The 19,655-nt window shown below is 38.2% G+C and overlaps 1 protein-coding gene across 1 annotated transcript; it reads left to right on the top strand.

Moving 5' to 3' along the window:
- The first annotated feature begins 13,458 nt into the window (after nucleotides 1–13,458).
- LOC133789711 (7-dehydrocholesterol reductase-like) lies at nucleotides 13,459–15,452 on the top strand. Its single transcript, XM_062227480.1, has 6 exons — nucleotides 13,459–13,555; nucleotides 14,054–14,179; nucleotides 14,283–14,347; nucleotides 14,629–14,710; nucleotides 14,792–14,874; nucleotides 15,206–15,452. Exons 1-6 carry the CDS (start codon nucleotides 13,517–13,519, stop codon nucleotides 15,270–15,272), a joined length of 462 nt encoding a protein of 153 aa, XP_062083464.1. The 5' UTR covers nucleotides 13,459–13,516; the 3' UTR covers nucleotides 15,273–15,452.
- The last annotated feature ends 4,203 nt before the right edge of the window (nucleotides 15,453–19,655 follow it).

Below are 19,655 nucleotides of genomic sequence, written 5' to 3'. Positions count from 1 at the left end.
GCTTGGGTAAGACGCTGGAAAACCCAGGGAATTTTGGGTTCATGAGGGTGCGCTGCGACGCAATTCAAGGGCGCTGCGACCCGCGTGCCCTAGATGGCCCTAGGAGGGCTGCTGATTGTAGGGCACACCATGAATCTAAGGGGCAAGTTGCGACCCGCCTCCCCTTGATACAAGACGTCGTGCCTCTGACTTGAAGTGTGTCGTGACCCTTAGAGCCAAGTCGCGGCCCGCCTAGGCTGTTTTTTCTAGGGCTATTTTTAAGCTTGGGGAGGCTTGGGGAGTCAAACTTAAGTGTTCAGGATGATTTCTACTACCCAGTTTAGTAGAAATCGAGGTCCTAGAGGCTAGTATTTGAATCCAAAGTTTTAAATGGTTTAGAATCTTATGGTTATCCATTATTGCAGTGTGACTAGGTTTTACCGGAATGGCTCATGATTTAAGGATTGTGCTTGGGGCCATTATACGCTTGCTGCTCGGGATCCAAGGTAAGAAAAATGCACCCATGTGGTTGTCGTTGGGACTAAGATTCCCTCCATTTGAATATATGCATTCTGTAAGATCTATATTTGTTATATGGGATAAGAAAGTACGACCTAAGGGTGCCGGCGCTAATGATAAGCGTATTGGATGCAGCTCAACCAATGTGAGCTGGGTTTAGCTAAGTAATCAGAGGACTCAGCCTAAGCGAGCCTGGGTCAGTTGAGTAAATAGAGGGTTTGGCCTAAGGGCGCCGACCTTGAATATTTGTATTAGTGATTGAGATGTATGCTTGAGAATACATGTTTGTCGTTGTCTAGCTTAATGCTTGTACTTTGTTGAATAATTGGATTGATTGGGCCAAGGTTGATTAAATGCTACTATTGCTTTTTTATTGGGATTGTTGCCTATAATCTGTTGACAGTTGAATCTGGTGATTTACATTTGTTGTCTTTATAATGTTGCCTAGTTATGTGTGTTGTTTTAAGTTTTCTTGTTGGGCCTTGGCTCATGGGCGCTACATGGTGCATGTAAGGGAATTGATAGTTGGACCAGCCATGAGTTGGAGAGCTTCAGGGGCAGTGTGTACATATGCCACCTGCTCGATCGCCATGGTCGAGGTAGCTTGGGAGGAACTAGGGTTAAACCCTATTTTTGCCACTTAGGATGACTAAATTGTATCTGTTTATCTTTTACCAATCTGTAAACTGATTTTTGGGATCCCGTGTACGAACTTAATATTTTAATGAAAAATAATCATTTTGTTGACCAAATCTTTTATTACTTGACATTGACTTAGTCTTTAAATACACATTTAAGTTCAAATGACTTCCTTAGCAGGTTAAGCACTATTTTTAAACACATAGTGTAACGATCTTGGTTATCTAGGGCATTACAACTTGGTATTAGAGTCGTCTAGGTTTATGGGTTCCTGAAGATTGGTTGGGTGTGTACACTCACTGTAAAAGATAAGCTAAACTCACAATTAGGTACTGTAATGCCCTAAAATCCCCAATGAGGTTTAATGGTTTGATTAGTAGGTCTGGAGGGCCATAATTGATTATGCTCATATTTATGTGAATTATATTATAATATGATGTTAAATGCATGCATGTGGGTCCACATTTGATCATGGGGACATTTTGGTAATTTGGCCCGTTGAGGACGTAATTGTATATTTGTATGCATGTTGGTGAATTACTGTTGAGGCCACATTATAATGTGGATTTTTTCGAGCCATTCGACATGAGACGATCTTTGAGTACAAGTTAGCGGCTTGGTCTTAACGGGATTAAGTTTGGGGTTCGAGGTGAGTCTCGGGGAAATTTGGTGATTAGAGCGTTGTTGAGAATTAAAGGGTAACAGGATATGGTTTGTTGGTATTTAAGAATTTTGGGAATAATGGGAATTGGAGGGTGTTATTTATGATTAACGAAATAGGCGGGAAAGGACAGTTTTACCCTTGGGAGCCTTTAGAAGACTTTATTTGACCTAGGGGCAAAATAGTCTTTTCACCCTAGGATATGTATAAGCCATTGAAGGCTGTGGAACCTTGGCCAAAACAGAGCATAGAACTTCTCTCCCGTACATCACTTTCTCTTCATTTTCTTCTTGGACTTTTGAGCTTCTTTTGAGGATTCAAGCTTGGGAAATGGACCTTGAGGGCTTAGGATTTGTGTTCCACCATTGAAGAGGATCCTAAACTGAGCTTGAGGTAAGGTTCTAGCCATTAAAAACTCTAGTTTGCTATGTTTTTCTATTGGATTTCTAGGTTGGATAATGGGAATTGATGGGAGATTTTGGCTAGGGTTACTTGGGTTATGATGCCTAGGACATGTGTGTATGGTTTTTGGGTTCATTTGGGACTTTAAATGAGTTTGGAAGCTTGTTCTTAAAGTTTGAAATGGTAGTATCGAAGGATGGGAAAAGTAGGGTTGAAAACCCTGGTTGTAGCGCTTCAGCGCCCATCATTGGACGCTATAGCAGTAGCGAGGCGCCAATGTTCTCTGCCAAGGGTGCTGGGGCACTAGGGGGGGTAGCGCTACATCGCTACCCTGTTTTTCCAGATTCCTGTTTTGGGCATTTTTAAGGGTTTTTGGCTCGGGGTTTTAATTCCTAAGGCTTGGGATCGAATCTACTCCCCGTTTAGGTACAATTCGGGGTCCCGGGAGTGAGCTTTAGGTCAAGACCCTCTTATTAGTTATTTACATTGATGGAGGTTATCATTGGTTATGTCTAGGTAACTGCTAAGGAATCAAATGGTCGATCGTTCTCAAGGGTCGTTCTTTTACTATTTCTCGCTCGAACCAGAGGTAAGAAAAATGCACCCCATATGTGACATGCCTGGTTATTCATGAGGCATGTTGAGTGTTCAAATGTGGACATTGATTGCATATCAAATGCTTAGCAAATCTTGCTTACTTGTGAATGGCACTGACTTATTAGTCAGAATCGGCATTGGTGTCAGAACTGACTGTGAAGCTGTGACTTACTAGTCAAGTTCAACAGTAGTACTAAGCACTAGTCGTATGTTATTGACCTATGAGTCAAGAGTGGCATAAGCGTCATGAACGCAGAGCCGAAAAGATTAGATCTAATTGACATTAGCATTGAATGACTCACCATGAGCATTAATGCCGGACCAGCCCCAAGTTCAATTAAAACTAAAAGCGCTTGACTAGTTCCAAGACTAGTCACTCAGAGCCAGGGCCAAAAGGCCCAGGTGACTGCATTGTCACATGGTTAGGGTACGGAACCCACACTAGTGTCTCCATGGTAACTCATTTGGTTTACATTAGTGACTCACTCATTAGTCACTCATCTGGTTTAAGCTAGTGACTTCATGGTCACTCATTTGTGAAGGGTGTGAAACCCACATTAGTGACTTATACATCTGTCATTCATCTGTTTGGGGCTATAAGTCATGTATGATTATCATGATCATCATTTGATATTATATACATGCTGTAATGAGTTTTCTTGTAGGGCTTTGGCTCATGGGTGCTATGTGGTGCAGGTAAAGTGAAAGAAAAGCTCACCCAGCCTTGAGCGGAAAGCTTAGGTGGTGATGTGTACATATGCGGCCGCTTGACCACCATGACCAAGGAGTTTCTCAGAGGAACCAGGAGGTTAACCCTATTTTTACGCTTAGGTCGGTGGGTTGTAATTATTACACTATAATGACCATTTTTTAATGTAAATAACTTGTAAATTTTTTATGGGCCCATGAACAGTTTTATGTTTTAAATAAGATATATCCTTTCCCTTTTGATTGTTTTTTCACCTTAACATATTAATAACACCTAGATGCACATTTATAACCAAAGAACTAGATTATCGAGTTAAGCACGGTTCAAAGCTCACAATAACGGTCTTGGAGTAACCAGGGCGTTACAACTTTGTATCAGAGCGTGCCAAGGTTTAGGGTTCCTATAGACTGGCTGGGCATGTACATTCACCACTGAAGGCAAGCTCGACTCATGGTTTGGTAACAGTTTATGTGGTTATATAATTAACTGCTTAAATATAGTATAAATGCTTTACCTATCTACATGAGATACATTGATAAGGTTGTGCCTTGAATACTGCATCATCAACAAGAACGTGCTTATTAGTACTAATATTGCTAGAACATGCTTATTAGTATTTTTCATTGTGAATTATTATTTGATACATGTTAAATGCTATGATCATGTATCCATCTGTATACTTGTATAACTGTGGAATATGGTAATTATCTGCTTGTTCTTGGACCTTGGGGCGACAAGAAGTCTAGTTATCACTGCCTAACTGGTCGTACTGACTATTGCAGTAAGGTTTAAGTTGATAAGAATGATTCCAAGACAAACAGATTTATTAGCTGGCGAGGGTGATCAAGGCCAGAATAAAAATCAGGGTCAAGAGAATGACCAGAATCAGATTCCACAGCCAGCTCCTGAGAACTGGCAGCAATTGTTTAATGATCTGCAGGCCACAGTATTGAGGCAGGGAGAAGAACTCCACCTCCTGAGACAACAGCAGGTTCCTGCAGTAGCCAGTGTACCTGAGGCACCCCCTGTATCGGTGCCGGCAGTTGAGCAGCTGCCTGAGGTTGGAAATAAATGGGAGCCTCTTTATGAACGGTATAGGAAGCAGCAACCTCCAGTGTTTGAAGGCTGTGCAGATCCTGCTAAAGCTGAGCAGTGGATGAGCATGATTACCACCATCCTTGACTTTATGAGGGTGACTGGTAATGAGGGGGTGGCCTGTGCCATGTGTATGTTTCGGGAGGATGCCCGAATTTGGTGGGAGGTTACATCCCTGACCAAAAACATCAATGCCCTAAGTTGGGAAGAGTTTCAGACTTTGTTCAATGAGAAGTACTACAATGATGCCATCAGGGCGGCAAAATCTGAAGAATTGATCAGGTTACTTCAGGGGAGTTTGTCAGTGATTGAGTAAGCCCTGAAGTTTGATCGGTTGGCAAAGTTTGCCATGGAGTTGGTGCCCACTGACGGGACCAGAAGGGAGAGGTTTCTCCAGGGGATACAGCCTAGACTAGCCTGGGACGTTCGTATTACCACTGTGGCTTGGGTTACTACCTATGCGCAGGTGGTTGAGAAGGCACTCACAGCTGAGAGTGCAGAGAACAAGATCTGGTGAGACAATGCAGCTGGAAAGGACTTTAGGAGGACAAGTTCTCCATTTGTGGGTTCTGGTAGGGGTGGAGGCCCCAGTGATCAGAAGAGGAAGGTTCCTGATACCTTCCCAGCTCCATGTCCTGATAGGCGACCCTGTGGTATTTCAATGGGCAGCCAGAGTGGTAGTGAGGCCTGGAAGACTTATCCCAAATGCCCTAGGTGCAATAGGCGTCATTTGGGAGAGTGTAGGGCAAGGGCCTGCTTTTTATGTGGAGCAGTGGGTCATCTCAAGAAAGATTTCCCTAAGGCAAGAAAGGAAGAACCTAGAAAAGCGGACAGCTCGGCCCCAGCTCGAGTGTTTGCGTTGACACAAGCAGAAGTTGAGGCTTCACCCTCAATAGTTACAGGTCAGCTTCTTAGTGATGGAAACCCTTATAATGTTTTGAATGATTTTGGTGCTACACATTCTTTTGTTGCTAGTAGAATTATTGATAGACTGTGTAGACCATGTGATTATTATGTTGTGGGGTTTGGAACCTTATTACCCACTGGGGAGTTAGTAGGATCCAGGAGATGGGTCAGATCTTTTCCAGTGATAGTGGAGGGCAGAGAGTTGTCAGTGGATTTGATAGAGTTAGTTATGACTGACTTCAACATGATTCTGGGTATGGATTGGTATGGGGCAACCATTGATTGCAGGAGGAAGATGGTCACCTTTGAGCCAGAAGGTGAGGATCCTTTTGTGTTTGTTGGTACTATGCATGGACCTCGTATGCCTATGATTTCTATTCTGAGGGCTAGAGATCTATTGCAAGGAGGTTGCATTGGATTCTTAGCCAGTGTGGTTGATACCACTCAAGTCATGCCAGTGAAACCAGAAGAGACCAGACTAGTCTGTGAATTCCTAGATGTGTTTCCAAAAGATTTACGAGGTTTGCCACCACACAGAGAGATTGAGTTCGTGATAGAACTGGCACCAGGGACGGAGCCAGTGTCTAGAGCACCTTACAAAATGGACCTAGCTAAGTTGAAAGAATTGAAAGTACACTTGCAAGAGCTGTTGGATTTGGGTTTTATCAGACCTAGTTTCTCACCTTAGGGTGAGTCAGTTCTGTTTGTGAAGAAGAATGATGGTACTCTGAGGATGTGTATTGATTACAAAGAACTGAATAAGTTAACAATTAAGAACAAGTATCCTCTGCCAAGGATAGATGATCTGTTTGATCAGTTGCAAGGTAAAAGGGTATTCTCAAAGATAGACCTTAGTTCTGGTTATCATCAGTTGAGGGTCAAGGAGGGAGACATACCAAAGACTGCTTTTCACACCAGATATGGGCATTATGAGTTCTTATTCACGTCTTTTGGATTGACTAATGCCCCAGTTGCTTTTATGGATTTGATGAACAGAGTGTTCAAGGATTATCTGGACCAGTTTGTGATCGTCTTCATCAATGATATCCTGGTTTATTCTCAGTCATAATCAGAGCATGAGCAACATTTGAGATTGGTTCTACAGAGACTGAGGGAGCACAAACTGTTTGAGAAATTCAAGAAATGTGAGTTCTGGTTATCTCAGGTATCTTTTCTTAGGCACATTGTCAGTAAGGAGGGGATTAAAGTAGATCCAGCCAAGATCGAGGCAGTCAAGGATTGGCCAAGGCCAAAGAATGCTTCTAAGGTTAGAAGTTTCCTTGGATTGGAAGGGTTCTCTAAGATTGCTACTTCATTGACTGAGCTGACATGCAAGAATCAGAAGTTTGTGTGGTCAGACAGGTGTGAGAACAGCTTCTAGGAACTGAAGCAGAGGTTGATTACAGCTCCAGTTCTGAGTCTCCCAATAGATCAGGAGAAGTTTGTGATTTATTGTGATGCTTCACATTAGGGTTTGGGTTGTGTTCTGATGCAGTCAGGCAAGGTGATTGCTTATGCTTCGCGTCAGCTGAAGGAGTATGAATAGAGATATCCTACTCATGATTTAGAGTTGGCAGCTGTGGTTTTTGCCTTAAAATTATGGAGGCATTACCTTTATGGGGAGAAGTGTGAGATCTATACTGACCATAAGAGCCTGAAGTACTTCTTCACCCAGAAAGACTTGAATATGAGACAAAGGTGTTGGCTGGAGTTAGTAAAAGATTATGACTGTGAGATTTTGTATCATCCAGGAAAGGCTAATGTGGTAGCTGATGCTTTAAGCCAGAAGGGTCCGGGATGGATTTATAGTGCGAGGCTGATAGCCAGAGAGTTGGCAAATGATATGACCAAAGCTGGTATAGAGTTGTTGGTGGGCCAGTTAGCCAATATTATGCTACAGTCTACGTTGATAGAAAGGATTAAGGAGGGTTAGTTGGATGATCCACAGATGATCAAGATCAGAGAGGATGTTTTGGCTAGAGTATCCAGAGATTATACAGTGTCTGATTTGGGCTTGTTGAGATACAAGGGTCAAATATGTGTTCCGTTAGACACTGCTTTGAGGCGAGAGATTCTGGATGAATCTCATACTACACCTTATTCTTTCACTACAACAATTTTGGGTATATATTACATTAAAAAATAACATATATTTAAAAGTGCTATTGATAGATATTAAAGAAAAAACACGGAACAAATATTTTGGCGCCATATGAAATATACCCAGGCGCCAAATGAAAAAATTGGGTGTAATTTCTCTCAGCCATAATTTAATCCCTAAACCTAAGATACCCAAACAATTTCTCTCAGCCTCCATTGCCGCCTCTCTGCCTCTCTTTCTTGCACACTGTATTCTCCTCCATTCACACTCTCTCACACACTTATCCTCTCTCACTCTCATCTCGTCTCATCTATCTCTACCTCACGACGTCGGTACGAGCTTCCGGTGCAGACAACGGCTGTATCGCAGGCTGTACATCACGCCGACTATCTGAAGTTCTTCAACTTACCACGACTTGTATTCTCCTCTGCTTACGTCTTTTTAAGGTACGATACCATTACTTTCTTTTTCATCATATTTTACTGTATTTTAGTAATGTATTATTAATACAACAGCTGATATTGGTTGCTCTTCGGGCAAGAGAACAACTGAGAAAGTTCCTGTTTGCAACTTCCATGAGGTACTTTCATTTGATTTGCTGGGTTTTCGTTTCTTCTAGATTTGGCTCTGTTGTATTGCTAAAAATGAAAGCTTTGGGACTTTATTTATATTTGGAGGAGATTGAAAATTTGAAACTGTTTGCTCGGATAGTTATTTCAGAGTGTTTACTACATAATTTGATGTTGGGTATTGGGTTATTAGGATTGGTAACTCTATTTCTATCATTGTTAGTTTGGTTGTGATTTACACCTTTTCCATATTCATGAAAATGAGATAACAAAATGCCAAAAAGACTGAATTTTTTGGACGTACACGGAACTATAACGAAAGAAAATAAAATATTAAACTTCAAATGTTTCATTTTCTGTCGTTCAATCTCAGCCCTTGTATTTAGTTTTATTTATTTATTAAACATTAAAATCTAATGGAAGTGAATATTTAAAGCGAGTATAAACAAACAAAATTGGGGTCAGTGAACTCTGTTTGCACACACAGAGGCTCAGTCGTTCAGGAGAGAAGCCAGTTAGTTACTCTTATAGCTCCGCTCCACCTGTTCCAAAGTTGAATCTTTGAAAAAACCCAGAACTCAGATTCACCAAAGGAGTCTTAGAATCATCATCGCCATGGCCATCCTTTTCCTTTTTGGGTGTAAATGAACTGAGGAAGTTTTCTGGTTCAAGCAAAATGCCAATGGAATCTTTGCTTCTGGGCTCCTTTTCCACTCCTTCTATACTGGAAAAAGGTTTGTTTTTCTCACTTCTCTCTCTTTGTTGATGCACTACTTCATTTGGGTTTAACCTCTATTTTGAAAGAAAAAAAGGGGTTATTTTGGACTGATATATTTCTATTATTTTTGTTTGTGGATTTTTGGTAGAATCGTTTATTAGCTTTGTGACTATGTATTCGTAACTTTATTCAAAATTTGTTTCTTTATATATATATATATTTTTAATGTCAAAAAGTAAAAACTTGAGTTATTTCATATTAGGTCTCTTATGTCTTTTGTTGTACTATATTTATTTTCACCCTTTCTTCTATTTGTGTGCATTTGACTAGGCTGAGGGACACTAAGTTTAGTCTGTTAATGCACAAATTTGGGCTTTTCAGTTTATGGCTTCATAGTTTCTGTAGATGGAACCTGCTTTTTTGGTATGTTTAGTTAGTCTAATGCTCAGTGTATACTCACAGGTGGGAATAACTGGAGAAGGTGCAATCTCAAGAAATTTAACTTTTCAGGTACTAGGATTTATGATTCACCCATGCCAACATTTCACTTGGCTGCCTTTTTAATTAAATGTATATATACACACAAGCCAATTCAAAAAATTTATAAAAACAGGTACTATTTTCCTGTTTTTGTGAGTTTGGGAAGTACGTTTTGTGTATTCCAATTCTACTCCTTGTATTTTTTCTTTATATAAATTGTACAAGTGAATACAAGTAGTGTTGTTTCTTTTTAAATCCCTGTTGTTCGTAAATTTTAAGTGCAACTCTCTAATTTTTGGTTCTAGTTTCATGTGATTAGAAAGGCCCTCTTATTAGTTTATCTTGTTTTTTAATTTTTGGTTCTAATTCAGTGGTTTAAATTAGGGATTGAATATACTGTACTATGTTTGAAGCAAGAAAGAAAGTTTGTGATGATTTTTTGTTCTTAATCTGATTGTGGTAATAATTTTTGTTTTCAAGTTCTCTCCCTCTTAATGTAATCTGTCATGATTTTTAGGCTACACTTTCCTAATTACAAATGCTGCAAGGGTGAGAGCCTTCTTTGGATGCCCAGTTGATGAACGCAAGGACTTTCTGCTGCAGATGATGTATAGTCCTCAGGACTGTTGAGGTACTTTGTAAAATTGCAGATAAGTGAGTCTAGGCTTCAAAAGTGATGTTAATTTAACATACCATAGTTGCAGCAAGAATAAAAAATAATAATAATTCAGTGTAACAAACATTTATAGTTTTTTCAGATGACTGTGTTCGGTTGTTTTGATTATCAAGTTAATAGATAGAATCATTTTCTAGTTGATGGTTGATGATACTTTAAACTCTTGTTCATTCTGAAACATGAATCTGGGCTGTTTTTTTTAATATTAATATAGATAAATGTGCCTTGACAAGGCTTTCTTTTAGAACATAAATACGCATGACTTGAGTCATATATTAGATAATAGATATGCATATACATATTCACAAACAGTCCACAGCACAAACAAGCAAATTATATATGAGCCAGAGCCTCTGAATCTGGATTGGTTCCATTCTCCTGAAGCTTCTGAATCTGGTAACTGACAGATTGTTCCTTCCACATGTCTTTGTCCAGATAAGTCTCGTAAAAGGTAACTTCACCATTTGTTTTTGCAGTCAAAGCAGCACTGCTCCTAGTTCCATAACGACCCTGCAGATAAGACAAAATCCCATGTTATGAACACTGACTTTTTTTATGGAACACTAACTTTAATGCATGTAAATGCAACTTTTAAACATAGACTGAATGAGTGAGTCAATACTCACCAGTGGGGTGTCAACTTCAACTTTTAAACATATATGTTTACTCTATCTTTATTTGCCAAAAGTGATGCAGTGAGGTGTAAAGTTGTTTATTGTAATCTCATCTTGAAAATTAAATTGGCAGGTAGTTTATTAAGTGTTTGTATCGTTTGTTTCCATTTCATAAGATTCCATCCATAAATGTATATAAGTTATATTTTTGAGTATTGGACAGTCCATAATTTTTTCTATAACTTGCTTTGTTTCTGGGTGTTTCATTCATTTGCCTTGAAACTGTTTTATTAATTTTACTACAAGAAATTTTTTGGGTGATATTTCTACTAAAGACCATAAGAATGCCCAATCGTAGTGTGAACAGAATTGAAATGTCCTTGAAGTAACCATAAGTATGGCATGATTTAGATTTTCAATTCTTTTTATCTTAATAGCTCAACCCTTTTGACACTTGCCTGCCTCCTTTATTGAGCGAATTTTCAATTACTTCAAGTGACTATTATGGTTCTAGACCAAGAACTTGATTTCTCTAATGTGTTTTCTGTTTGAATCTTGTAGTTGATCCCTATGGCTTCAATCTTATAGCCTTGTCTCTTCATTGAAGTTATTTCTATCTTTGCTTACTTTCAAAGAAGTAGAAATAAAGACACCAACTGTGCCAGTTTCTTCTTTCCTTTCCTTTTCTTTCTTTTAATTTATTATTATTATTATTATTTTATTTATTAAAATAATTTTTATATGGATTTTCCATTATTTATGTGGATTAATGATGTAGTTGGTGACCTCCTTACGTTTTATCCAACCTGTGAAATCTTGAGTGATACCAAGTAATTAACTGGAATTTGATTGACTCTTGAAGTAATATACGTGAAACCTTGAGTCAACTTGTTCAATGAAACTTACATTGTCAAAGAGCATTTGTGATATTGACCCTTCTTTTTAAGACATAAAAATTGATTCTTTCTATTTGTGCAACAAAGTTTTGATGCCTGATTAAAACTTACTGTACTGATCTTTGAAATAAGAACAGTATAAACTCTATACTGTACTGATCTTTGATTTAGGATTAAAATATTTTTTTTGATTTGATTTCCATCTTTACTGTACTGATCTTTGATTTAGGATTAAAAAGTTGCATTTTTGTTATACCAATTTGCTTTTACTGTGTTTTATATACAAGTATGAACAACAGCCCAAAAAATCTGTCTCTTCTGGGTCTGAATGTAGGAGGTGTTCTCTGCATTTTCTTTTCTACTTGGCTATTATTAGTATTCATTGAAAGGCTTAGATGGGGATAAAATTGGTCTCAAGAGTCAAGACATTCCATGGTGGTAAAGCAACTGTATATGAACCTATCATTTTTAATATCTATGTTAGTTCTCTGTTTCTCCCTTTTATGGAATTATTGTTTGTTTGGGATTGATCAAGCAAAGATTACAACTTGATGATGTAAAATATATTTTGTATTGGGTTTATGAAAGCTGATAGTTTCATAGCTTTTGATAATGTAGCTTTGGTTAGTTTCATAGCCTTTTATTTTGTATTTGATTACCCTCTGATAAAAGATAAGTTTATTTATTTAAATTACAGTTTTGGTTTCGTTTGGTGCTTGTAGTTAATTCTTAAAATAAATTAGCTATTAATGGTTCTGTTTTGAGTCTGAATTATGTGAGAGATAATAATATTGATGTTGTTTTCTCTGTTCTTTTGACATTTTTTTATTATCAATTTTATTATGTAAATTGGTGAACAAATATAATTGATTCTCTTGAACAATCAAAAATGTATTTATAATCTATTTGTGTGTATTTATGTTATTAGTTATGTTCTGTTAGGGTTCATCTATGTTTTGCTATATTTTTATGTCAAATTTTTCTCTGTTTTTGACAGAATTTTACAAGATGGTGAGTGAGGCAGATGAAACTGATCTAAATATACACGTATTGGCTGTCATGCTACCACATTATGATGGCTTGAGCTTGTAAAGAATGCTGCTTAACAGTTCATCAGGTTATACTTTTGTTATTATTAGAGATTGTAAAGAAATAAGAGTTTGTTTATAGCATTGGATTTGACATGTATCTTAGGATTTTAGTTGTTTTAGTTAGTAAACCTCGCACGTATTCTTTCAATGTGTAAATATATGTAGGGAGGGATTCATTTGGTGCGTATTTCTTCTAATCTCTCTCTCTCTCTCTTGTCTTCTGATTTTGTTTTCCCTCATAGGAGCGACAGACTTTTCTAGTTTAATCAATGGCGGTCCCCTATTTTTTAGATTGCGACATTTAAATGATTAGTATTTCCTTCTGTTATGGTGTATTCAGTATTTCCATCTGTTTTCTGTTAATTTTGTTTACAGCGTGCCTGCAGCTACATTTTGATCTCTGTTTCAGGCTCCTGTTAGTGGTATTTTTTATGCTCTGCAACTAGTTTTGTTTTATGTTTTTATGCTCTACATTTTTTATGCTTTTTATGCTCTGCAACTAGTGTACTGCATTTGGAGGAATTGAAATGGCTGTGTTTTTTATCATTGCTCTCGGTCTGCTTCTAGTTTAGCTGCTGAAGTTAAACTTTTATTGCATCATAGGCTTATCAGTATTAGCAAAAAGAAACTTTCTGCCCAGGATAATCGTTTACTAGCTCAGTTCACTATGTAATTGTTTAGTAGTAAGAGTTTATTTGTTTTGTCTTCTTGTTTAGTTAAATTTATCTATTGCTTCTTTCCCGTTCTTTTGGTGTGTTCATACTTTCTCTCATTTGGATCATTGTACCTATCATTTTGACAGCTGGTTTTTATATTTGTTGGGGATGCCTTGTATGGGTGCCTTCTATATATACTTCTCCTGGCATGTACCTGGTCAATCATCCTGTACACCTTGGAACTCAGGTATAAAGTTTTCTATTCTAAGTTTATTTGGTCAATAAAATGTAATATTACTGCTTTCGTTCAGGAACAGTTCCAAAATGTTTTTCAACCTTTTCAAAATGTGAACACTTTTCTGCATTACTAGAGAGTAGGAAACTATAGCAATGGCTATGTAGATACCTTGGTGGGATTCAAACTTTAGACCTTATGGAAGCAAACCACATGTCTTCCCATTTGAGCTAACTCCCCTTGGTATACACCAGTAATATTATTATTAGCTTGTAAAAGCTGTATATTGGCAATTTGATTCTAGATTTGAGTTAGAAGCTACAAATCTATTCTACCAGCCAAATGCAAAAGTTGAATGCTTGTAACTTTGTTTGTAAGCTGCCAAGCCCATGAGATGAGTGTAGACTTGATTTTTTTTGCAACCAACCATACTTTCTTTTCTGTCCTATTTCCCCATTGTCCCTGTTAAATTAATTCTTAATTTTAGTTGTCTACTTTGCTTTGTCACAGTTGGCACTCTACATCCTAGTAGCAGGCATTCTTTGCATATACATCAACTACGACTGTGATAGGCAAAGGCAAGAGTTTCGCAGAACAAATGGCAAAGCTTTGGTTTGGGGTAAAGCTCCATCAAAGGTATATGGTTCTCTGAAACTCGTTATTTGGTTCTCATTATACATACAATTTTCTGTATATCTGCTGCTAAATCCTGCATAATTCATCCCTTTCTGTTTCACAGATAACTGCCACTTACACTACCACAACTGGGGAAACAAAAAGCAGCATTCTTTTAACTTCGGGATGGTACGTTTTCAGGCTCTGCCATGTAAATATGAACTAACTGGATTTTTTTTTCTTCTTGGTTATGAATGCGGGGGGGTGAGCATGCTGTTGTTGGCCTACTTGCTCCAACAGGATGTTGGAAACCTTGAAATGGGTACACTATGTATATAAAATGAGCATTCTAACCATGTGGATGGTTTGGTTTTCTGATAGAGGGTGCTTTCTTCTTCTATTTCTATGAGCCATTGTCCTAATTTGTCAAATGCTAAAATTCTAAAAACAAAGTTCTCTGGTTCACGCAGGTGGGGATTAGCTCGACATTTCCACTATGTCCCAGAAATATTAGCTGCATTTTTCTGGACTGTTCCAGCTCTTTTTAACCACGTAAGTAATTTTCCTTCTGGGGTTTAGATTTGTTTATGTTGTTAGAAGTTGTGTTTGAATTGAATCACTTTTGTCCTGCAGGCTTTACCCTACTTTTATGTGGTGTTTCTTACAATCCTTCTCCTCGACCGGGCGAAAAGGGATGATGATCGGTGCCGATCCAAGTAAGCAAACACAATCTCATCATTTGTTTATGAAAAATTATGTCCCTTAAAAATTGCAAAGGTAAACCTTCCAAATTTAGTTTTTCAAATAGATCCCGAAGTTGAGGTAATTCATTAGTTAAAACTTACCTTACGAGTGCTACTAGTTTATTTGCTTGTATGGGAGAGACAAACTCTGATCATGTTAGTGGTTTCTGGTCCAACAGGTGTAGACAATTTACAAACCGATGCCAGTGTAGAGAAAAATAAATAAGTAGACGAAATGAATAATGGTTTGCGCGTTTTCATACAGATAAAGGCATAAAATCTTGACATGTGATTGTTATTGTAGGTATGGAAAATACTGGAAATCGTACTGCGAGAAGGTTCGGTACAGGGTCATCCCCGGAATTTACTGAGAAAATGTTGCACAAGTGTTTGTTCTATGTTGAGAATGGCATGTATATTCAGCCTTTCCAAATTAAATGATGGCAGGCTGGTATCATGTTGTTGTTATTGTTGTTTTTGTAATGGTCAACTTTATGGATGTTGTATTTCTCTCATCTTCAATGACCAAAAACTTTTCTTGTTTAGGAAAATTACTATAAAGTTTTGTTTCTATTTTTCATTTTTGAAGTAAAAATTGTTCAAGATTATAAAATTTTATTATGTTATGCTTTCAAACTTAAGTTAGAACTAAGATCTCATGAAGTAGACACATTTATGGTTTGAATTAGTTATTGTTTAATGTAATACTTATGGTTTATCAATCTATTGAGAATTATATTTTATGATTAATTTTGAATTTTTTTATCAAAATACAATAATGAAAATCTTTTAATTAAAAAAAAACCATATAAGTATACTTATCAAAATAAAATTTAAAATTTTATTACTATATGTTATGATTTAAAAGCATATTATAAGCGTAAAAAATCGTTATGGTTTATATAATATAACAAACTAAAAATGTTATCAAAATAATCAAATGTAACAGTTGAAAAGTGTTATGAAAAAAATACAAGATTAAACTTCAAATTTATAATCAAAAACTCTATCTAAATGTTATTATTTGAATATTATAGCACCTAAAAATGTGTTATTGAATAGTTTAAGATAACACCGAACATAACATTCAAAAAATGTTATAGAAAAGACTGGACTTTTAATAACATGGGCTACGTTAGCATTTTCAGAAGTGCTATCAATAGTCCCAGATAGCACTTTTTAAGTGTTATGAATACTGTTTTTTCTTGTAGTGTTTGCATCCAGGCACCATGAAGATGTATCAAGATGTGAGATCATTGTATTGGTGGCTGGGGATGAAGAAGGATGTAATAATATACGTGGCTAAGTGCTTGACATGTCAACAGGTCAAGGCTGAGCATCCGAGGATGGCAAGGTTATTGCAGCCTCTGGATATCCCAGAGTAGAAATAGGAGGACATCATGATGGATTTCGTGGTGGGGTTACCCAGGACTGTTGGTCAACATGGTTCTATTTGGGTTATTGTGGATCGCTATACCAAGTCAGCTCACTTCTTGCCAATGAACACTACTTATACAGTTGATCAGTATGCAAATCTCTATGTGAGAGAGATCGTGCGCCTCCATGAAGCACCGAGGTCGATTGTGTCAGATTGGGACCCCACTTTTACTTCTAAGTTCTGGGGGAGTTTACATAAAGCCATGGGAACACAGTTGAAGTTTAGTACTGCTTATCATCCTCAGATAGATGGACAATCTGAGAGGATGATCCAGATATTAGAAGACATCCTGCGAGCATGTGTGCTGGACTTTGGTTGATCCTGGAGTAAGTATCTACCTTTGATAGAGTTTTCCTACAACAATAGTTATCAGTCTACCATTAGGGTTGCACCTTATGAGATGTTTTATGGTAGGAAATGCAGATCTCCCATTCATTGGGATGAGACAGGAGAAAGGAGATACTTGGGTCCTGAGGTAGTTCATAGGACCAGTGAGGCCATTGAGAAGATTAGAGCCTGGATGCTTGCTTCTTAGAGCAGACAAAAAAGTTATGCAGATCCCAAGCGCAGGAACGTGGAGTTCCAAGTGGGACACTATGTTTTCCTTAGAGTCTCGCCGTGGAAAGGGGTGAGGATATTTGGGAAGAAGGGCAAGCTGAGCCCTGGATTTGTAGGTCCATTTGAAATCCTGGAGAGGATTGGTCAGGTGGCTTACAGGTTGGCCTTACCACCGGCATTTTCAGTCGTGCATAATGTGTTTCACGTTTCAGCTCTTCAGAGGTATGTATCTGATGTGACTCATGTCTTGAGTTATGAAGATCTGGAGCATAAGGCAGATTTCTCCTATAAGGAATAGCCAGTCCAGATACTTGATAGAAAAGATAAGGTCCTTAGGAATAAGACAATACCTTTGGTTAAGGTATTGTGGAGAAACACAAGGTCGAGGAAGAAACCTGGGAGTTGGAGTCAGATATGCAGAATCAGTATCCCGAGTTGTTCAAGTAAATTTTGAGGACGAAATTTCTGTAAGGAGGGGATAGTTGTAATGCCCTAAAATCCCTAATGAGGTTTAATGGTTGGATTAGTAGGCTGGGAGGGCCATAATTGAATTATTATGCCATTAATTGATCATGTGCATATTTATGTGAATTATATTATAATATGATGTTAAATGCATGCATGTGGGTCCACATTTGATCATGGGGGCATTTTGGTAATTTAGCCCGTTGAGGGCATAATTGTATATTTGTATGCATGTTGGTGAATTATTATTGAGGTCACATTTTAATGTGGATTTGTTCGAGCCATTCGGCATGAGACGATCTTTGAGTACAAGTTAGTGGTTTGGTCATAACGGGATTAAGTTTGGGGCTCGGGGGAGTCTCGGGATAATTTGGTAATTAGAGTGTTGCCGAGAATTAAAGGGTAACAAGATATGGTTTATTGGTCTTTGAGAATTTTGGGAATAACAGGAATTGGAGGGTGTTAATTATGATTAACGAAATAGCCGGGAAAGGACGGTTTTACCCTTGGGAGCCTTTAGAAGACTTTATTTGACCTAGGGGAAAAATAGTCTTTTCACCCTAGGATATGTATAATCCATTGAAGGTTGTGGAACCTTGGCCAAAACAGAGCATAGAACTTCTCTCTCGTACATCACTTTTTCTTTATTTTCTTCTTGGATTTTTGTGCTTCTTTTCAGGATTCAAGCTAGGGAAGTGGACCTTGAGAGCTTAGGATTTATGTTCCACCATTGAAGAGGATCCTAAACTAAGCTTGAGGTAAGGTTCTAGCCATTAAAAACTCTGGTTTTCTATGTTTTTCTATTGGATTTCAGCTTGGATTTCTAAGTTGGATAATGGGAATTGATGGGAGTTTTTGGCTAGGGTTACTTGGGTTATGATACCTAGGACATGTGTGGATGGTTTTTGGGTTCATTTGGGACTTTAAATGAGGTTTGGAAGCTTGTTCTTAAGGTTGGAAATGGTGGTGTCGAAGGATGGGAAAACAAGGGTTGAAAACCCTGGTTGTAGCGCTACAGCGCCCATCACTGGGCGCTACAGCGCTAGCCAGGTGCCAATCTTCTCTGCCAAGGGTGCTAAGGGGGTAGCGCTACAACGTTACCCTGTTTTTCCAGATTCCTGTTTTGGGCATTTTTAAGGGTTTTTGGCTCTTCCTAAGGCTCGGGATCGAATTTACTCACCGTTTGGGTACAATTCGGGGTCCCGGGAGTGAGCTTTAGGTCAAGACCCTTTTATTGGTTATTTACATTAATGGAGGTTATCATTGGTTATGGCTAGGTAACCGCTAAATAATCAAAAGGTCGATCGTTCTCAAGGGTCGTTCTTTTACTATTTCTCGCTCGAACCAGAGGTAAGAAAAATGCACCCCATATGTGACATGCCTGGTTATTCATGAGGCATGTTGAGTGTTTAAATGTGGATATTGATTGCATATCAAATGCTTAGCAAATCTTGCTTACTTGTGAATGGCACTGAATTATTAGTCGGAATCGGCAATCGTGTCATAACTGACTGTGAAGCTGTGACTTACTAGTCAAGTTCGACAATAATACTAAGCACTGGTCGTATGTTATTGACCTATGAGTCAAGAGTGTCATAAGCATCATGAACGCAGAGCCAAAAATATTAGATCTAATCGACATCAACATTGAATGACTCACCATGAGCATTAATACCAGATCGACCCCAAGTTCGATGAAAACTAAAAGCGCTTGTCTAGTTGCATGACTAGTCACTCAGAGCCAGGGCCAGAAGGCCCAGGTGACTGCATTGTCACATGGCTAGGGTACGGAACCCACACTAGTGACTCCATGGTCACTCATTTGGTTTACATTAGTGACTCACTCATTAGTCACTCATCTGGTTTAAGCTAGTGACTTCATGGTCACTCATTTGTGAAGGGTGTGAAACCCACATTAGTGACTTATACATCTGTCATTCATCTGTTTGGGGCTATAAGTCATGTATGATTATCATTTGATATTATATACATGCAGTAATGAGTTTTCTTGCAGGGCTTTGGCTTATGGGTGCTATGTGGTGCAGGTAAAGGGAAAGAAAAGCTCACCCAGCCTTGAGTGGAGAGCTTAGGTGGTGAAGTGTACATATGCAGCCGCTTGACCACCACGACCAAGGAGTTTCTCAGAGGAACTAGAGGGTTAACCCTATTTTTCCACTTAGGTCGGCGGGTTGTAATTTTTACACTGTAATGACCATTTTGTATTTTAAATAACTTGTAAACGTTTTATGGGCCCATGAACAGTTTTATGTTAAAAAGAAAATATATCCTTTCC

This window comes from Humulus lupulus, chromosome 7, assembly GCF_963169125.1.
Source record: "Humulus lupulus chromosome 7, drHumLupu1.1, whole genome shotgun sequence".
Lineage (NCBI taxonomy): Eukaryota > Viridiplantae > Streptophyta > Magnoliopsida > Rosales > Cannabaceae > Humulus > Humulus lupulus.
This window is presented reverse-complemented; position numbering and strand designations above follow the sequence as displayed.